At 62.1% G+C, this 17252-nt stretch overlaps 3 protein-coding genes across 3 annotated transcripts; 1 reads left to right on the top strand and 2 right to left on the bottom strand.

Moving 5' to 3' along the window:
- The first annotated feature begins 1062 nt into the window (after positions 1-1062).
- On the top strand, positions 1063-3517 carry RNF26 (ring finger protein 26). Its single transcript, XM_061368544.1, has one exon. It carries the CDS (start codon positions 1064-1066, stop codon positions 2471-2473), a length of 1410 nt encoding a protein of 469 aa, XP_061224528.1. The 5' UTR covers position 1063; the 3' UTR covers positions 2474-3517.
- A 5048-nt stretch (positions 3518-8565) lies between these two features.
- On the bottom strand, positions 8566-10651 carry C1QTNF5 (C1q and TNF related 5). Its single transcript, XM_061368220.1, has 3 exons — positions 10464-10651; positions 9502-9734; positions 8566-9191 (listed from the first exon to the last, which is right to left on the bottom strand). The coding sequence occupies exons 2-3, from the start codon at positions 9713-9715 to the stop codon at positions 8674-8676; spliced, it is 732 nt and encodes a 243-aa protein (XP_061224204.1). The 5' UTR covers positions 9716-9734; positions 10464-10651; the 3' UTR covers positions 8566-8673.
- A 1367-nt stretch (positions 10652-12018) lies between these two features.
- Positions 12019-15392, bottom strand: MFRP (membrane frizzled-related protein). The gene is made up of 13 exons (XM_061368185.1): positions 15339-15392; positions 15166-15268; positions 14891-15019; positions 14595-14735; positions 14271-14514; positions 14060-14190; positions 13811-13936; positions 13591-13667; positions 13365-13513; positions 13100-13230; positions 12645-12779; positions 12437-12564; positions 12019-12359 (listed from the first exon to the last, which is right to left on the bottom strand). Exons 1-13 carry the CDS (start codon positions 15390-15392, stop codon positions 12135-12137), a joined length of 1773 nt encoding a protein of 590 aa, XP_061224169.1. The 3' UTR covers positions 12019-12134.
- Between the last annotated feature and the right edge of the window lie 1860 nt (positions 15393-17252).

The following is a 17252-nucleotide window of genomic DNA, read 5'->3' as shown; positions in this document are numbered from 1 at the left end:
GCAGGGAAGGAGCGGACCGCGCCCAGCTCCCGGCTCTTCGCTTTCCTGCTCCCGTTCGGTGAAGCGCTGAGGAAGCCAAACATTACCATAAATGCCGAAAGCATCCTGGCTCCGTGACGCGGGCGCTCACACCGCCGAGGGGGGGGGGGTCAGGCAGGGAGGGGACGGGGCTGGAGGGGAGCCAAGCCGGCAGGACACACAGCCCAGCCGGGAGGGGACGGACGGACACGGGTGGCACCGCGCAGCATCAGGGTGCCCCTGCTCTCAGCGCTACGCTTCAGGAAGGGGACCCCAGTGTCCTGCTCCCTCGGGGCTCCTGCCTTGCTGCCCAGGGGGACAGAGCCGGTGCCTCCTCGGGCTGCAGATGTCTTTAGATGTCTTCGCCGTGGGTCATCCGCTCTGCTCGCTCTCCCCTTCCTTAAAAAGCCTTGGGCTCCAGGGCTGGGTTTCCCAGAGCTCGTCATTGCCCTCGGAGCGCCGGCAGCCCCACGCCCTGCCCGAGAGCCGGCGGGGAGGGCAGGAGCTGCTCTAAGGCCGTAACCTTGGGCCGGGTCACGGCCATGAGTTTATTCTTAGACCTCCTGCAGGAAACTGCCTGCTGGTGTGAGAGCGGCGCTGCCCCGGGCTGACCCTGCCCCAGACACTCCATCCATCCCTTGCGAGAGCAAAACCTTCCCCGTGCCGGCGCTGAGGCCGTCACAAACTCATCACAGGTGCTGCCCCAGGCATCCCGTGGGTGCTGGTACCCACCCGCGCTGCCTGGAACCAGGGTGAGGGGGATCAATCGTGTCCCGGACACCGCGTTCTCTGTCCCCGCCCGCTGCGCCCGCACTGCTAAACGAGGGCCGCTGGCCCTTTAAGTGTTCGCGGTGGGCGTGGCCTATTAGACACGCCCCCTCCGCGTCCTCCGAACCGACCAATGGACAGCGGGGAGAGGCGTTGCCCTCGGCGCCGATTGGCCCGGCGCCGCGCGAGCAAGATGGCGGCGCCCAGCGCCGGGGGTCCCCGAGCGGAGCGCCGTTAACGGCCCCGTACAGGCCCCTCCGGGGCCCCCGGCGCCGCCATGGACCTGCTGTTCTTGCTGCTCCGCGGGCTGCGGCTGGCGCTGGACCTGCTGCTGCTGCTGCTGGACGTCAACTTCCTCCTGGTGTCCTCGCTCGTGTCCGCGCTGTTCTGGCTGCTCGCCGCCGTCTGGAGCCTGCCCGCGGCCGCCACGGCCGGCGCGCTGGCCTGCTGGGACGGGCTGCTGCTGTCGCTGGCCTCCGTGGAGCGAGCGGCGCTGGGCGCCCTGCAGGGCCTGGCCGCGGCTCTGCGCGGCTGCTGCTGCGGCCTGGAGGGGCTCAAGGTGCTGGGGCACCTCCTGTCGCACCTGGCGCTGCGGGGCAAGGAGCTGCTGCACCGTGAGCTCTGCGGGCTGCTGGGCTGCGGGCAAGTGGTGGCCAGGCACGTGTGCGAGGGCCTGGCCATCGGCACCAGCCTGCTGGCTTACCTGGTCAACAGCCTGGTCAACGTGTGCCTCATCGGCACGCAGAACCTCTTCACCCTGGCCGCGGCGCTGTGGGATTCCCTCGCCAGCCCCTTGCTCAGGGTCACCGACCTGCTGGCCGCTTTCCTGGCTCACATCTCCAGCGGGGCCATCGCCGTGTCCATCCTGCTGTGGTCCCCGTGCCAAATGGCCTTCGAGCTCCTGGCTGCCATCGCCCAGCTCTTCGTCACCACCTTCTTCGTGAATATCTACGGCCTGGGCTTGCTCATCCTCATTATTGCTGTCGGCGCCTTCGTCTTCAACCCAGGGCTGCTGTGGACGCTGACGGACTGCGTGCTGGGTTACTTCAACACGCTGCCTTCCTACCACCGCCTGCAGCGGGACGTGTGGCGGCTCTATCAGGTGGCAGTGCTGACGCTGGGTATGGCCATGACCTCGCAGACCTGGCGCAGGGTGGTGGACTGGAGCCTGCAGGTGACCAACTGGAGCCAAGGGGGCAGAATGGTGAACAGGGAGAGCAACCAGCGAGGGGCAGCTGAGCCTGCCCTGAGATACGCAGCTCCTGGCAGGCCGATGCTGGCAGGGGTTGCTCAGTGGCCTGCAGAGCATGAGGATGATGAGGATGCTGAGGATGCTGAGGAGGTACCGCAAGCGCGCCCTGCTCTGGGTCGAAGCGTGTCAGGACAGCGTCTGCAGCCACACAGGGAGGAGCCGGGTACCTCCTGGGGGAAAGCTCAGAGGAGGCAGCAGCTGAACGCAGGGGCTGGGGATGCGGATAACGACCCCTGGATGCTCCTGAAAGAACAAGAGGAACGCAAGAAATGCGTCATCTGTCAAGACCAAACTAAGACCATCCTGCTTCTGCCCTGCAGGCACCTGTGCCTGTGTCAGGAGTGCACAGAAGTCCTCCTGCAGCAGGCCATCTACCAGCGCAACTGCCCACTGTGCCGCCAGATGATCCTCCAGACGCTCAACGTGTACTTGTGAGCCCATGGGGTGGGTGGCTTGGGTCACTTGGGCACCTCACCCCTGTCTGCCTCTTGCCAGGAAGCAGAACTTCCCAGGGCTGCTTTGAGCAGCTTCCAAAGAACTAAGGATGGTGCTGAAAGGGCAAAAGGCTTTTAGGGGTGTCTGCTAGCCACGTTTGCTACGGAACTAACTGTAGCTCTTGCTAGCAAGCACCATAACTGATCTCTGCAGCGGGCTCAGTTATCTTTCCTTTTGTTGACAACTGCTGTTCCAGGGCCTGTTGCCTGCAGCAGTCTCAGTTTCAGAGTGCCAGAAGGATGCTCTGGTTCCTTCTAGCCAAAGGTGGTGGCAGGTTTCAATGCTGTGCCCTCCTGGGAGTCAGAGGAGCTGGTGCAAGGTAAAGGGAGGATTTTTCCCAAGGTCTGCCCAGGAAAACCACCTGGCAGACTGCATTCAGGTCTCTGTTACCTCCTCCCACCATCTATGGGAGCTCATTGGGAAGGGAGATGTGTGCTCCCGTTGCAAGGCCCTAGGAGAGCAATGAGCACACTCGAGTTAAATGTGCTAAGCCTGGCTTTCAGCTAGAGAAGAGCAGGGTTTCTGGGGTTCTTTAGCATCCCAGCCACCATGGCTTTGGTTTTTGAGCTTCCTGTTCCCCTAGCCAGGACAATGAGGAGCTGTGACCATCGCAGGCTCCTTGCAGGCCATAGCTGACTGCAGAGCCCAGTGTTGCTGCTGCTTCCGTGCATCACCTATGCAAGACTAGCAAGCACACATCAGATTACTCACGTGGGGAGGCCAGAGGGAGTTACTTGTGCTGCTGCTGGGGAAACCCGAGGGCCCTGGCAGCACGCATCTGAGCCAATGCTGGAGAATCTTCTCTGGAGAACACATCTTCAGGCCCTTGGGACTGGGTAGCGCACACCAGTGCTTGCTTGCTGCCTCCCAGGCTGGGCTGCTTAAAGGGAGTCACGTTCTGGGAGGAGATTGGGACACCCCAAAGCCCCTGGGAGCCCATTGAGACATTCCCGCTCCAGGCACAAGTCCTGCATATCCATTGTGTGCATGGAGCAGTACCAGGACCATGGGATATCACTGATGAGGGCAGGGTTCCACTGTTACACTGCTGTTCTGTCTTCCTTGTCTGTCCAAAATGTAGCTAGTTTGATGGAAGCATCTCCTGTAAGCATCAAATCCCAGCTGGGAAGCCTGAGCTGGCTCATCCCAGCCTGGTCAACCAGCACCATTCCAATTACTGGGCTGCAGGAGGGCCTTGCACTTGAAAGCTTTTCCTTTTCCAGCAGCTTGCCTGAGGTCAGCCACGCGCCACAGCCAATATTGGCTGGAGCCAGGCTGGAAAGAGCCTTGACTCCTGCACTGCAAGCCAAGAGCCCGGGGGTGGCTGGCATGGTCTGCCTTCTCTCTTCTCCTTGATTAGTGATTTAAGCCAAAGCAGGCAGCAGAGAGGCCAGGCCATGCTAGGGGGTACCTCTGGGCTGTAAGCAAGATGCTGTCTTGGTGGGAGAGCGGCTTTGCTCTGGGAGGCACTGCAGGGGCTGGTTTACCCCATTGCCACGGGCTCTGGAAGCACTCCCTGGGCTCCAGAGCATTAGCAGGGCCTGGTCCTAGGGCTGTCAGCTGCTTCCACCTCACTCTGCAGAGATACCCTGCCCAAGCCCTTGTTGCTCAACCTCTTGTCCCTGTGCCTCCCCAGACAGCACCCACGTTAATGTTTGCTCACTCCAACCCCGTCCCCTGTGGCTGCAGCCGGTGATGCTTTGCAGTTGAGTAGCCAAGCCTTTACCAGAGCAGCGAGTGCAACCCCACCACATTCCTGCATTCCACAGGCCCTTGCAGAGGTCATCCTTCAGGTGTGCCTGTGGAGACACCCAGCAGCAGGAATGCGGCCGTGCTGCAGGCTGTGGTGTTCGGTCAGGGACCACCTCATGGTGCAATGTTTCCTATGTGAATTACAGGGAGGAAAGGCTGCCTCCCCAGGACTGCAGTTTCTCCCCTTAAACCCTTTTTTCTATTATAATACCTATGCTTTTTGGTTTAGGGCCTGTTTGTTTGCTGCCTGTTTATAAAGGAAAAAGAGAGAGCTTTGCCTTAAGTTTAACTCTTTGCACTGAGCAGATTAAAACTCCTTTACCAAATGCTGTTTGATGCCTCCTTCTTGGAAAGGGTTTTCTCTGGAGGGATGGGGTCCACCCCTGAGCTCCCCAAGGGTCACAGCTGGAGGGGTGACACCACCAGCAAGCTATGGGGTACTTGCATCTCCAAAGGCAGAGCTGGATGGAGCCTTGAGCAGCCCAAAGCTGAGGGGCTTTTATTTCCCAGTGGCATTGGGTGCTTTCTGCATGTCCTCGACATCCTGCTGCTTGTGATGGAGGGCGATGCAAGCCTGACTGCCCCAGGGATGAAGGCAGCACCCAAAGCATCAGGAGCTGCAGAAGCTGTGGCAGGCTCAGCCACTGTGCTACCGGTGAGCAGTGCATTTGCTGCACGATGGGCTGCTCCTTGGCTGTGCTCTGAGCTCTTGGCACATTGCTGTGTGCTTTCAAGCACCCCCTGCTTCTCCAGCATCCTTGTAAATTGCTTGGAAAAACGCTTCAGGACCCTGATGGGGAGAGGTGCCAGGAGCTCTGGCTCATCCTGCCCTCAGCTCACCTGCCTTGGCAGGGCTAATCTGAACTGGGATGAGAACCATAGCAGGGAGAGATGGGGCTGCAGGAACAGAGCCCATTGAGCCCTAAGGGGGTCTGGCTGTGGATGGGTGACAACTGAGGCTGCAGAGCTACCCCAGGGCAGGAGAATGGAGCCAGCAGGACCATGCCTCCATCCCCTGCCTCGACAGGGTGATCCCAGCCCATCACTCCCCAGCCAGCCCCAGTGGGGGATGCAGAGGGTGCTCATCCACCTCAGGCCACTGCAGCGGAGCAAGGACAGGATGTGAAGGACAGTGCCTTCCCCTGGGAGCCGTGCTGCACACAGCTCAGCCCCTAGCCAAGCAGTAAGCCATTACAGGAGGGAAACACAATCACCTCCCAGCTGATGGGCAGTGCATAGGGTCCCTGTGCCTGCCTTCTCCAGCACTGTGGCTTTTGGTGTAGAGCTGCACTGCTTGGGGAGGGTACCCAGCAGCATCAGCACTCACAGACCAGGGTGTGAGATCTGGAGTCCCCGGGGTCCTCCCTGCTCCAGGGCTTGCTAGAGAGCCTTGCCCATGAGCTGAGTGGGCTGCTCTTAGCCCTAACGCTAAGAGTGAGGAGCAGGATGCTGCTGGGTTACTGCAGCTCAGGAGCTGACAGCTTGCTGAAAGCAGGGCCCCGCAGGCTCTGGGATGATCCCTTTGTTAGCCCAGCTGCACCAGCCCGTCCCTAATGAGCCGCTATTGCAGCCTGGTGGACAAGAGCCATCGCCTGCCTGACAGCAGGGAGCTGGCTCGACAGACGCTCGCTGCTCATGATAGCAGCCCAATGGGGAAGGAGCAGGTGATGCTCAGCAGCCGAACCATGGGGGGCCTTTGGGCTGCTCCCGGGCCCCAGCTTTGCTCCTTCATTACCAGCCCGGCACAGGGAGCCTCACCAGCTCCCCAAACACTGTGGCAATCCCCATTTAAGGCTCTCCTCACCTCGTCAGCTGGCCGAGGTCACCTGAAGATGACTGAGGGTGGTCCCTGCATCTCCTCAGTGATGAGGGCACCGAACCTGTGCCATTTAGGGGGGAGCAGCATCCATCCTTCTACTGTCAGGGGTCACCAGGGCAACCTTCACCATCGAGGGCATTTCCACTTTCAAACCTGCCAGGAGGATGCTCTGTTACCATAGTCAAAGGACTGAGCTCAGAGAGATGCAGCTGATCCCCTTAATGCCCTCTTTGCCACCATACAGCACTCCGACCTTCTCCACTTGCCAGCACGGCTCCGAGATGCACAAACCACACACCTCTTGCAGGATGCACCCTCAGCAGCTCAGTTATGGCCAGGCTGTGTCCTCCAGCATTGCAGCTCCAGTGGCTGTGACCTTGGTGTGCTGGAACTTTAAAAACCCCAAACACAAAGCAACCAAAAAGGGGGGAAAATAACCCCAAAAGAAGCCACCTTTCTGCCCACTCTGCTGCCTCCATCTACAGCACTTTATGGGCTGAGCCTGCCTCTTTTATAGGCTGCTGCCCTGCACTGGCTAAGGGATGCTGGTCCCTCCCTAACCTGGGCTCAGCTGGAACAGGGGCTTCAAGCACTCCTTCCTCAGGTGCAGCTTCTAGAGCTCATTAGAAGCAGCTAAACCATACCAGGAACATGCCACAAGTCAAGGTCTCCTGTGGCTCCCCTTACTGTTATCCTTCCCTTATCCTCTTCCTCCCAACAGCCCCACAATGATCCCAAAGTGTCCCAAAGACCAAAGAGAGCAGAGCCCAGAAACTGCTGTGCCTATGAGCTGCACCCCCCCACATTGCCATAGGGAGCAGAGGATGCTCCCAGCCCCACACCCCTTCCCCTGGCCTGCTCTCAAGTCATTTTCCTCCTCCCAGAATAGATCCCATGCCATCGATCCGCTCTGTGGTGCTGCATGCCCCTGGGAGGCTCTGCTTACGGAAAAGGCCATCCACAACCCAAACAAGACGCTTCCACTGCAACCCAATCCTGGCACTGGGAAGAGGAGCCTGCAGGATGGCTCCAGAGCCCCTCTGTTAGCTTCACCCTTGGTCCCAGAGCCTCTACAAGGCTTCATGGGTTAAGGGTGGTCCTTGGGATGCTGGGCTGCGCATCCCCCCCTTATCGACACAGCCTGACAGACTGCAGTGACATGCCCTTGGCACCAGGTCCCTGCCTGGTCCCCAGTCCCGTGATGGGGATCTGTGGGACTATGGGCAGCCCCTTTTGGACACCAGGTCCCTGCCTGGTCCCCAGTCCCATGATGGGGATCTGTGGGACTATGGGCAGCCCCTTTTGGACACCAGGTCCCTGCCTGGTCCCCAGTCCCATGATGGGGATCTGTGGGACTATGGGCAGCCCCTTTTGGACACCAGGTCCCTGCCTGGTCCCCAGTCCCATGATGGGGATCTGTGGGACTATGGGCAGCCCCTTTTGGACACCAGGTCCCTGCCTGGTCCCCAGTCCCATGATGGGGATCTGTGGGACTATGGGCAGCCCCTTTTGGACACCAGGTCCCTGCCTGGTCCCCAGTCCCATGATGGGGATCTGTGGGACTATGGGCAGCCCCTTTTGGAGGTGGTGCTGGCTCTCACACAGGGGCACAGGAGCCCCAGCTCCCAGCAAGGTTTGTTCATCGCCGATGGGCATGGGGATAGTGCACTTGTGGGGCAGGAGGGGAGCCGGTGCGGAGCTGCCCCATTGTGTAGACCCTGCTGCCATGGCAGGAGAAGAGCCCGGCCCAGCTGCCACCCGACGGCCAGGCAGAGCAAGCCGTCCCCAGCGATCTCCAGCAGCAGGGCCCATTAAGGACTTAGGCCGCTGTCCAAAAGCCCCCTCCCTGGCTGGAGCCCGCAGGGACCCATTTTGGGCAGGAATGAGGAAGCTCTTCATTCCCCTGCTAAAAATAGGGACCTTTCTCAGCGGCGGGTCACCGCGTTCACACTGCAGTGCGGGCCGGGCAGGGGGGGGGCCCCATCCCGGGCACCTCCCGCGGCGCTGGGGCGGCCGGTCCCCCGCTCAGGGATGCCGGCACCTCCATCTAGTGGCTCCCGCTGGCTCTGCCGCTGCGGCCGGCAGCCCATCACCGCTCCCTCCGGTCTCCCGTGGCGGCACCCCGTCGGCAGGACCCGGCACACGTGGAGGGGACAAGGAGCCCTTTATTGGAGGTGGAGGAGGAAGGGGAGGCGGAGGGCAGGGAGCTGGGGTGATGGGCAGGGTAGGTGCTAGCCCTATGGACCGGGTCCTATGGACTGGGTCCTATGTGTGGTGTGGGGAGAAGCTGGCAGCACCAGGGCATTGTGCCCGTGATGTCGAGGCGGCTATGGCGAGTTGCATACAACAGCCAGGTTACTGTGGCTCCCTGGCGCGGGTGTCCTGCCCCAGTCCCTGCTGAAGGGATGCTCCCCACCACAGCCGGGCTGGCAGAGGGGCTGTATCCCTGCCCTGTGCTGGGCAGCGGTCCTGGTTCCTCCATGGCTGGACCCCGGCATTGCCCTCCCCAGGGCACCAGTGGCTGGGGAAGGGGCAGGTACCCAGGTCCTGGCCCCAGCCAAGGGCAGGCTTAGGCAAAGACAGCCGAGTTTTGCCAGTAGGAATAGACAAGGAAGCCGGTGAAGGTGCTGTCCGTCTTGACGCTGGCGTAGAAGCCGATGTAGTCCCCGACACCAACCTGCACCCACACCTCATCCTCAGGCTCCAGGCGGACCAAGGCACCCCCAGAGAGGGAGGTGGGCTTGGGCCAGTTCCCGTAGTACTGGAAGAAGGAGGCGATGGACTGGCCGTTCTTCATGATGTCAAACTGGAGGCTGGCGCGGTACACCGTGGCGTGCACGGCGAAGTAGTAGAGGCCCGGCACCTCGCAGGTGAATTTGCCCGTGGCGGGGTCGTAGTGGCCCTGCTCGTTGATGAGCACCACGTCAAAGCGGATGGGCTGGTCAGCCAAGGGAGGGCTGCGGGACTCGGAGCGCTTGGCGCTGAAGGCTGAGCGGGGGGCCACTGCACACTCGCCCTGTGCCCCCTTCTCACCGTGCATGCCGTCCACACCGGGGCTGCCCACGTCCCCGCGGGGACCGGGCACTCCTGGGGCAGGCAGGAGGGGAGCAGGGTTACCTCTAAGCCACCAGCCCCCCCCAACCCCACCAAGGTTTGAAGCCTCCCATAGGATGCGGGTGGTGCATCATAAGCGGGAAGGGATAAGTGGAAGAGAGGGATGGCAGTTGGGGATGGGGAGAAAAGCATCTTTTGTGACAGGGACCTGCAGCACAGGCAGGACCAGAGGGGCATGGTGGCAGGGTTTGCTCTCAGTTTGGTAAAGTGGGGCTCCCCCCCTTCATTAAGGCATTCCCCAGAGGCAGGTCCCCATCCCCAGCCAGCAAGTCTCCTTTCTTACCCGGAGGGCCCATTTCGCCCTTCTCCCCCGGCATCCCCATCATCCCATCCCGGCCGTCTCGTCCATCTCTGCCTGGCAGACCCTGGCCCCCATGCAGGCCCGGGGTCCCCGGGATGCCCGGCTGCCCTGAGCACAGCCCAGGGATCTTGTTGTCTTCAATCTGCAAGGAGCTGGTGATGAACCCCAGGAGGAAGAGGAGGAAGAGCTGCTCCATCTCGTCTGCTGTGGAGGGGCTGGAAGGGGCAGAGAAGGGGAACGGCTCTGAGGACCTCAATGAAAAGGGCTGGGAAACAGATTTGCAGTGCTCAGCAGGGAGTGGGTACTGGAGGTTGATGAGGGATCGTTCCTCCCTTCTTTCCTCTTTGCCTTTCTGGCTGCACCTGCCACAACATCCCCATCCATCAGCAGTGCCACCACATCACCCTGCCTCACGCACCGGTGTACCCCGCCATGGAAGCGCCAGGAGGCATCTGCGGGAGGCAGCAGCTCCGTGCGTGTGGCTGGGTCTCTATGGGGTGGGAGCTGCCCCATGCCCGGCTATGGGTGTTCCTAGGGGTGCCGGCAGGGCTGCGGCGGCTGAGCTGCCGTGCATGGGCTGCGCTTGTTGCATCCGGGACGGCAGCTCTCCACCGGCCCAGCCCTTGGCAGCATCCCTGCTGCCGGCGGCTCGCTCCACGCCTGCCCGGCTCCCTGGGGCACGGCTGGGGCTGCAGCATCCCCGGCCGGGCCGGACCACCCCGCTGCCGGGCCCATCCCCATCCCTTCCCACCCCAGCGCAGCCACAGCGGAGCCCCACGGCCCCTTCCCCGTGGCCTTCCCCGGGGATCGCTGCTCTCTTCCCCCTCCTGGACGCGACGGGTGCAACAAAGAGGAAAAGGAGGAGGCAAAGAGCCTGTCCTCCGCCCCGGCGCTGGAGCCAGGACCCCGGCCAGTCCGCGCCGGAGCTGCTCATCCCCACTCACTGCGATCCCACGGCTCCTGCCCCGGTGCCTCGCTGCTCTCCGGTGTGGACGGGCTGCGGCTCTTCCTGACCGCTTCGCTCTGACGAAGGCCCGGGGAAAGGCAGCCTCTCTCCCCCCCCCTCCTCCTCCTCCTCCTCCTCCTCACGTCTCTCCTCCCAAACTCCAAAGGAAATCAAGGGCCTTGGGAGCCAAAAGCTACAAGAGAAGGGGAAAAGAAAAATAATCCCATGGTGTCAGAAGTGCTGGAAGCAGGGGGAAGGGAGAGTGAGGCAAAGAGAGGAGGCATGGGCTGCAAACCAGCCCAGCTGGGCACGGCTGAGCAGCGGGACGGAGGGAAGGGAAAGGAGAGGCAGCAGGCAGCAGAGTGAGGGTGGAACAGGAGAAAGGCCAAGGGAGGGAAACCCAGTAAAGGCAGGCAGGGATGAAGCAGCAGGAGGAAGCCTGAGCTCTTGGGGCATGCAGATCCCCCAGTCTTAGCGCAGGATGCACTCGGGCTGCAGTGGGAGCACCTCTGGGGCAAGGGGCAGAGCGTGGGGCTGAGCAGGCAGGGATGTGCCAGGCAGCAGCAGCAGCATTGGAAGCACAGGCAGAGCAGTGCTGTGGCCATGCCAGGAAGCAGGATTAGCCCTAGGGGACCGCGGAGCACGAGGCGAAGCTTTCGAGGATGTTCCCAGCTTGCCTTTAACTCGTTCCAGCACTGAGTGCGTCCAAGGGACACCACCGGGGCTCCAGTGGTGGGGAAGTCCTATGGCGGGGTGTGGGTGTCCCTGTGTTGGTGCTGTCAGGGAGCCACACGGCTCCTCCCTGCCGAGGTGTGAAGGGGTTGTTGGGTTTGGCCAGTGTGGAGCTATTGTGGCCACCGGGTGTTGCCAGGCTTGTGGCCATCAGGGCGGCCTGGAGCCAGCACAACCAGCTCAGGCAGCAGGGACACAGCCCTTGCTGGGGCAGGGATCCCCTCCGTGCACTATGGGGCCACCAGCTTGAGACTCATCCATCTCCCCAGGGCTCTGCAAGGCCCTCACCCCACTGAGGGCACAGGCAGCAGACAGGCAGCATCCCCTGTGCCCCTTCATTCCTGCTCAGACCCCCCCACACCAGCCCTGGCTTCCCTCCCCAAAAGAGCCACCTTCTCCACGGGGTTTTGCCAGCTGCTCGTGTTCTTTATTCTGCTTAGCTTTGGGGTTAAGGAATATGGGCAGTCCTGGGCTCTTCTTCTGCCTGCTCCATTTGGGGAGCATTAAACCCTTCCCCTTTTAGGCTAGCAGCTGTGGGAAAGAGGCCTGGAGATGCTGAAAGAGAGAAATGGGCTGGGAACCACGCACAACCCCAACATGGGGCTGGCTGAGGATGGGGAAGCAGCACCCAACTCTTGCCCCCATCCTGCTGCTCAGCAAGGGGACTTTGCACGGTGCCACCAGCACAGCTCCAACCTGTGGGTACAACCCCTTCAGCACAAGCCTTTCCCTGTAGCAAGGCTGGGAAGAGGCACTTGCTCTCCGTGGCATCCTTGAGCTGAGCTGGCTCTGAGCGAAGGGCAGGTGAGGAGCTAGGCAATGGGGTGCTGCTGATGGGGGACACCCCATTAGTTGGGTATTGGCAGCAGGAGGAGGATGGGAGGGACATTTGGGGCAGGGCAGCGGCTGCTTCAGCCCTGGCTCATCTCTTGCCGGGTCAGGGCTGGAAGCACTCTATGGGGTCATTGGAGTCAGGCAGGATGTTGCAGTTGATGGGCCAGAGGATGCCGAGGAGGCCGAGGGAGTGCTGGCACCGCAGCTCAGCAGCCACGCACACGGCTCGGCAGGGCTGCAGGACCCCCCCATCCGGGGTGCACTTGGGCACGAAGAGGCTGCAGATGAGGAGTCGGAGGTGCTGGTAGCAGGCGAGCTCCATCAGCGTCTGCGGGAGAGCGGCAGTGACTGCGCACACCACGGAGCGCTGCGGGCAGCCCTGCCAGCATCCCTTGGGAAGCTCACCTGATAGTCCTGGAGCACCTCAGCGGCTCCCTGCTGGTCCGGGATGGCCAGCCAGATGTTGGGAAAGGAGGTGGCGTTGTAGCCCAGCCCCAGGCACATCTCCACTTGCACAGGCTCACAGACAGACCCTGCCCCAGGGCACTTATATAGCAGCAGTCATGCCCACCCAGTGCCGCGGTGCTGGGCCAGGGTGAGGGGTGGCACTCACCAAAGGCTGGGTAGGAGACCCCGGTGCAGTTCAGCTCATCGGTGCCATCGGGGCAGTCGTGCCACCCATCACATACAGACTCCAGCACCCGGCACTCGCCATTCCCACAGGAGAACTCTGTGGGGCTGCAGGTCTCTGTAAGAGCAGTATGGATATGGGGAGAGAGCAGGCTGGGGCTCAGCCTGTTCCCATGCTTTACTCTTCTTCAGGTGACCATTGCTGGCCCAGCTTAGGGGCACCCCAAATTCCCTGCGTTATCTAGGGGCCAGCCCTCAGGTGATGGATCATGATGTGTGCAGGGGAGCAATCCACATTCCAATCCTGTAGCCCAAATTCCTGCTCCAAGCAGATGGGAGCAGGTTTTCCCAGGGTCTTACCCAGTGTGGGTGGGTTTGAAGGCCCCCAAGGACTGCAGAGCCCCTCTGTGCAGCCTGTGCCCCTGCTTGGCTACTTACTCTCTGTGGCATTGCGGGCTTGGTAGGTGGCAAAGAACCCATCATCCGCAACCCCTTCATCAGCCACGAAGAGGACGGTCAGGACGTGGCGGGAGGAGGTCAGGATGGGTGGCAGCTGATGCCCACAGAACCTGCCCAGGTTGGGGGTGAGAGATGGGGTCAGGGTGGGCAGCACCTCCCCAGCCCCTGCCCTGTGCATGGGAGCCACAGGAGCCCAGTGCACTGAGGCTGGTGCAGCAGGGCCAAGGGATACCACAGCCTGTACCTGCCCATGAGGCTGGCAGCCCCGGTGCCGGCGCTGTCGTGCACCTCCACGAAGTCAAAGCTGCAGTCCTCATGCATCTCCAGGCTGAAGTTGTGGAAGTGCAGGTCGATGACGTGCCCCACGGGCACCGAGATCTGCCAGAGGCACAGCTGGGGGGAGCCGTGATGCCCATGAAACCAGGCTCTTCCCAATGGCAGGTTGCTCCCGCCTCCATCCCTTCTCTCACCTGCTGGTGCGGGTATGGCTGGGGATGGTTTGGGGTGGAGAAGTGCCCCTCCAAGGCGGTTAGTGGCCCCCCACACTCTGAAGGGACACACACACACATGCAGCTTTACCCCCTGCCCATCTCCCTTTGCTCTGTCTCCTCACTCCCCCGCCTCCCGCCGCCCATCACCGTGCCCTCTGGGCGGGCGCTGCAGGGGCTATGGGCAGGGGTAAACGCTGACCTTTGTGTTTGAGGCTGCAGTTGGCCTCATCGCTCTTGTCCGTGCAGTCATGGAAGCCATCGCAGACAAAGCCCAAGTGGAGACACAGCCCCTGGTCACACAAGTGCTCATCCCAGGCACAGCTCCCTGGCAGAGACAGCCAGGCTGGTGGTGCCATCCCACTGGGCACCCTCCCATGCTCCGGTACCACAGTGCTACCCAGTGCCCGCAGTGAGGAGTCCGAGTGATGCGCAGGGAGGGGGTACTCACTGTCACTGGGGGCCACAGCACGGTAGTGGGCACTGAAGCCTGGGGCACCCACGCTGCTGTCCGAGACGAAGGTGACACGCAGGTGGTTGGAGTTGGTGTTGAAGGTCGGGGGTACCACATTGCCACAAAACCTGGGGGCACAGCACGGGGTGACACCGCTCACCCCATCCCCACTGCATCGCCACGCTCCCCCGGTGCGAGGTGCCCTTACCTGGTCGGACCCCCCCTAAGTGTTGCAGGGTCCGTGCTGCCGGCACCCTGCTCTTCATAGAGCTCCACACGGTCAAAGAGGCAGGAGGCAGTGCCCTCCACGCTGAACGTCTCCATCTTCAGCTGGATGGCGAGGCCGGGGCTCACCTCGATGCGCCAGATGCAGAGTGAATCAGGGGGGTACGGGCTGGGGTAGTTGGGGGAGCTGAAGGAGCCCTCGGGGCTCCGCAGGGTCCCACCGCAGGCTGTATGGGGCAGTAGTGTGGGTATGAGACGGTGCTGCAGGGCACCGCTGTCCCAGCGCGCTGCCCCACACGGCACTTACCCGGTGCCGCGGTGCCGGTGGTGGGCAGCCAGCTCTGGGTTGGGGTGGCAGCAGTTCTGGGGGCCCTTCGGGTGGGTGCTGCGGCTCCATGGGCAGGCAGGGCTGCGGCTGGGGCATGGGGTGGCTGCGGGGATGTCAGCTCTGTGCCCGGGGAAGAGCAGGCGCAGCTCAGCCCCAGCAGGGCTTAGGAAGCCCACCCAGCCCCGTGCCCTGTGTGTGCGGGTCCCACAGTGACCTTCCCCATCCCACGGAGGTGCTGTACGGAATGGATGCCCTCTCCGTGCTCATGCACTCACGGTGGATAACGATGCCCATCAGGAGGGCGATGAGGAAGATGAGGACCGCGCTCATCAGAGCCACGCAGAGCCAGGTGAACTTGAAGTCAGCACGGAACCTCCAGCCTGCCCGCCCCCAGAGCTGCTGGCCTGTGGGAGGCAAGGGGAGAGGGCAGAGCAGCAGCACTGCGAGCAGCCCCACCGTGATAACGGGTCCCTAAGTGCTCCGTGGGGGGGAGCTTTGCCCATCACCCTGCTCCCCAGCTGGTGCCTGCGCACAAACCCCAGGCTGGTACCGAGGCCGTCCCGCTGCGATGTGGGGCTGCTCCCATCCTCATCTGCTGTGCTTGGAGCTGCCCGGGGCTCCTCACCCTCAAAGACGGGGTTGCAGAACTCGGTCTGCAGGAGAGTGAGCACCATGAGGAGCACGCAGCAGGGACCCATCAGTGCCACCCCCCCCAAGCCCTACCTTGCTGTGGTCCAGAGCCTCCGGGCAAAGCACGATCTCAGTGAAGTCCTTCATGGCAGCAGCTGGGCTAAAAGCCTCCCCAGCACACCCTGCCCCACAGCACAGCCCCCTGCCCCACTGCCTGCTCCTCCCCAGCTGCCCCCATTGGCCCTGGGGTGCTGTGGGACCCCCGCTCCACCATGCACCAAGGCAGAGGTGGTGGCAGTGCTGGCTGTGTCTACATGGGCTGCCCCGGCACCGGACCCCTTGGAACCCCAAGGGCCATTCCCACTGTGCAGTCCCAGCCCCCTCGGCAGGCCCCTTGCCCTGTTAATCCAGCTCAGCTGAGGATGCCGAGGTCAGGCTCTGGCACAGAGAACCAGCGTCTTAAAGGGGAATGTGTGCTTGCACCCACTGTGCTGGGAGCCCATCCAGCCGGGGACCTTGCTTTTGGGTCCTTGGGTCCAGGGACCTTGCTTTGGCAGCATTGGTTTGCCTGCTGTTTCCAGGTCCCCATCAGTCAGGGCAGCACCGAAGGGGCTGTGTTGGGGACATTGAACACATCGCTCCTTGCCTTGTGCCTCCCCAGCACTGAATGCTTGAGCCTTTCCACCTTCATTCCCACTCAATGCCCTGGTGCCCGTCCCCGTTCCTAAGAAGGGGAGAAAGGGGCCATTGTTCATGGGCTTTATAGGGCTGATGCAGGAGGAAAGGCTCCCTCTGCCTCCGCAGGTGGCTGGAGGAGAGGGGCTGCTGCCTGCATCCGTCGCTCCAGGCACGCCTTGGGGCACGGATGCTCTTGAGGCTCTGGTGATGTTTCCCTCTGGCTGCTGGAGCCACATTCCTTCCTGTGCCCACCCAGAGACAAGCACAGGCACACAGCAATCTGTCCAAGCTCAGATTTATTCCTGCACGAGTCTCCCTTGTATGAGACACTTCCCACCCATCTTGCTTACACAGTAAACAAGCCACCTGCCAAGCAGCATTGCCGCCCCAGTCCGGTACCTGCCGCGGGCAGCCCCTCCATCCGAGCCCCACTGGGATGCTCCGTGTGTGCCCGCGGCGCCAGCGAGGGCAAAGGAGAATGGGTTTGCTGGGTTGGATGTAGCTGCCTTGCGGGCTGGGGCTGGGATGGGGCTGGGTCGGGCCCATCTCTCCTCCAGCTGCACCTCAGGCAAGGCAGGATGGGGAGGAGAATAAGTTAAAGGCTTAAAAGGCCACTGGCATTTGCTAGCCAGAGCACAGAGCAGCAGGGCTGGGGGGGGGGGGACACGCACCCCCGGGGCCAAGAAAACCCCAATCGCAGATGGTCCCGGAAAGCTGCTGCCCTTCCCTCCCTCCCTCTCCTCCACAGGATGGATGTTTCTGTGCAACCCCAATGGCCTCCCGCTCCCCCCGAAGGGTTTAAGGCACCGTCGCGTGAGGATGCAGGTAAAAACCTACCTGAAGCATCCCCCGGCACAAGTCCCTGGAGAGCCAGGAAGCAGCGGGGTGCTCCAGGTTGAGCAAAGTCCACTATAAATACATAGAAATCCCACAGACGGGTTTCCTCCTTCCTGTCCGTGAGTCTCGCTTCGAGGAGCGTGCGTGGGGCAGCTGCTGCCCCAAATGGGACGGAGGCGACCGAAGGGCTCAGGTCCTTTGCCGGGAGGTTTGGAAGTGCTGGGAGGAGGCCGGGAGCAGTTCACAGATCCTCCGGGATGGCCGAGCAGAATGGGAGAGCCAAAAGAGGCCAGGAGGGATGCGGGAGGCGCTCTCCTGGGTGCCCAGCTGAGGATGCTCCCGCAGGGGAGCAGAGGTCCTGGCTGAGTCAATGGGGCCGGCAGCCCCATGCCCGCGGTGTCCCTTGCTCAGTGCTTTTATTACACACCAACCAAAAAGAGAAGAAGAAAGAAACCAAAGCGTACCCCAAGGTAAAACACCAGCGAGCAGGAG

This window comes from Neopsephotus bourkii, unplaced genomic scaffold (assembly GCF_033783945.1).
Source record: "Neopsephotus bourkii isolate Nb327-2 ecotype Australia unplaced genomic scaffold, CSIRO-AGI_Nbou_v1 NB_1433, whole genome shotgun sequence".
NCBI classification, from domain to species: Eukaryota; Metazoa; Chordata; class Aves; order Psittaciformes; family Psittacidae; genus Neopsephotus; species Neopsephotus bourkii.
The sequence above is the reverse complement of the archived record's forward strand: the minus strand, read 5'-3'. Positions and strand labels throughout refer to the sequence as shown.

Bases quoted from the DNA above. Each gene is read 5' to 3' on its own strand.
- MFRP (XM_061368185.1), bottom strand. From the start codon at position 15,392: ATGAAGGACTTCACTGAGATCGTGCTTTGCCCGGAGGCTCTGGACCAC. The intron at 15,269-15,338 runs GTAGGGCTTGGG...ACTCTCCTGCAG, and splicing joins AGGCTCTGGACCACAGCAAG to ACCGAGTTCTGCAACCCCGT. The intron at 14,191-14,270 runs GTAAGGGCACCT...CTGTGCCCCCAG, and splicing joins CTTAGGGGGGGTCCGACCAG to GTTTTGTGGCAATGTGGTAC.
- RNF26 (XM_061368544.1), top strand. From the start codon at position 1,064: ATGGACCTGCTGTTCTTGCTGCTCCGCGGGCTGCGGCTGGCGCTGGAC.
- C1QTNF5 (XM_061368220.1), bottom strand. From the start codon at position 9,715: ATGGAGCAGCTCTTCCTCCTCTTCCTCCTGGGGTTCATCACCAGCTCC. The intron at 9,192-9,501 runs GTAAGAAAGGAG...TGCCTGCCCCAG, and splicing joins GGGCGAAATGGGCCCTCCGG to GAGTGCCCGGTCCCCGCGGG.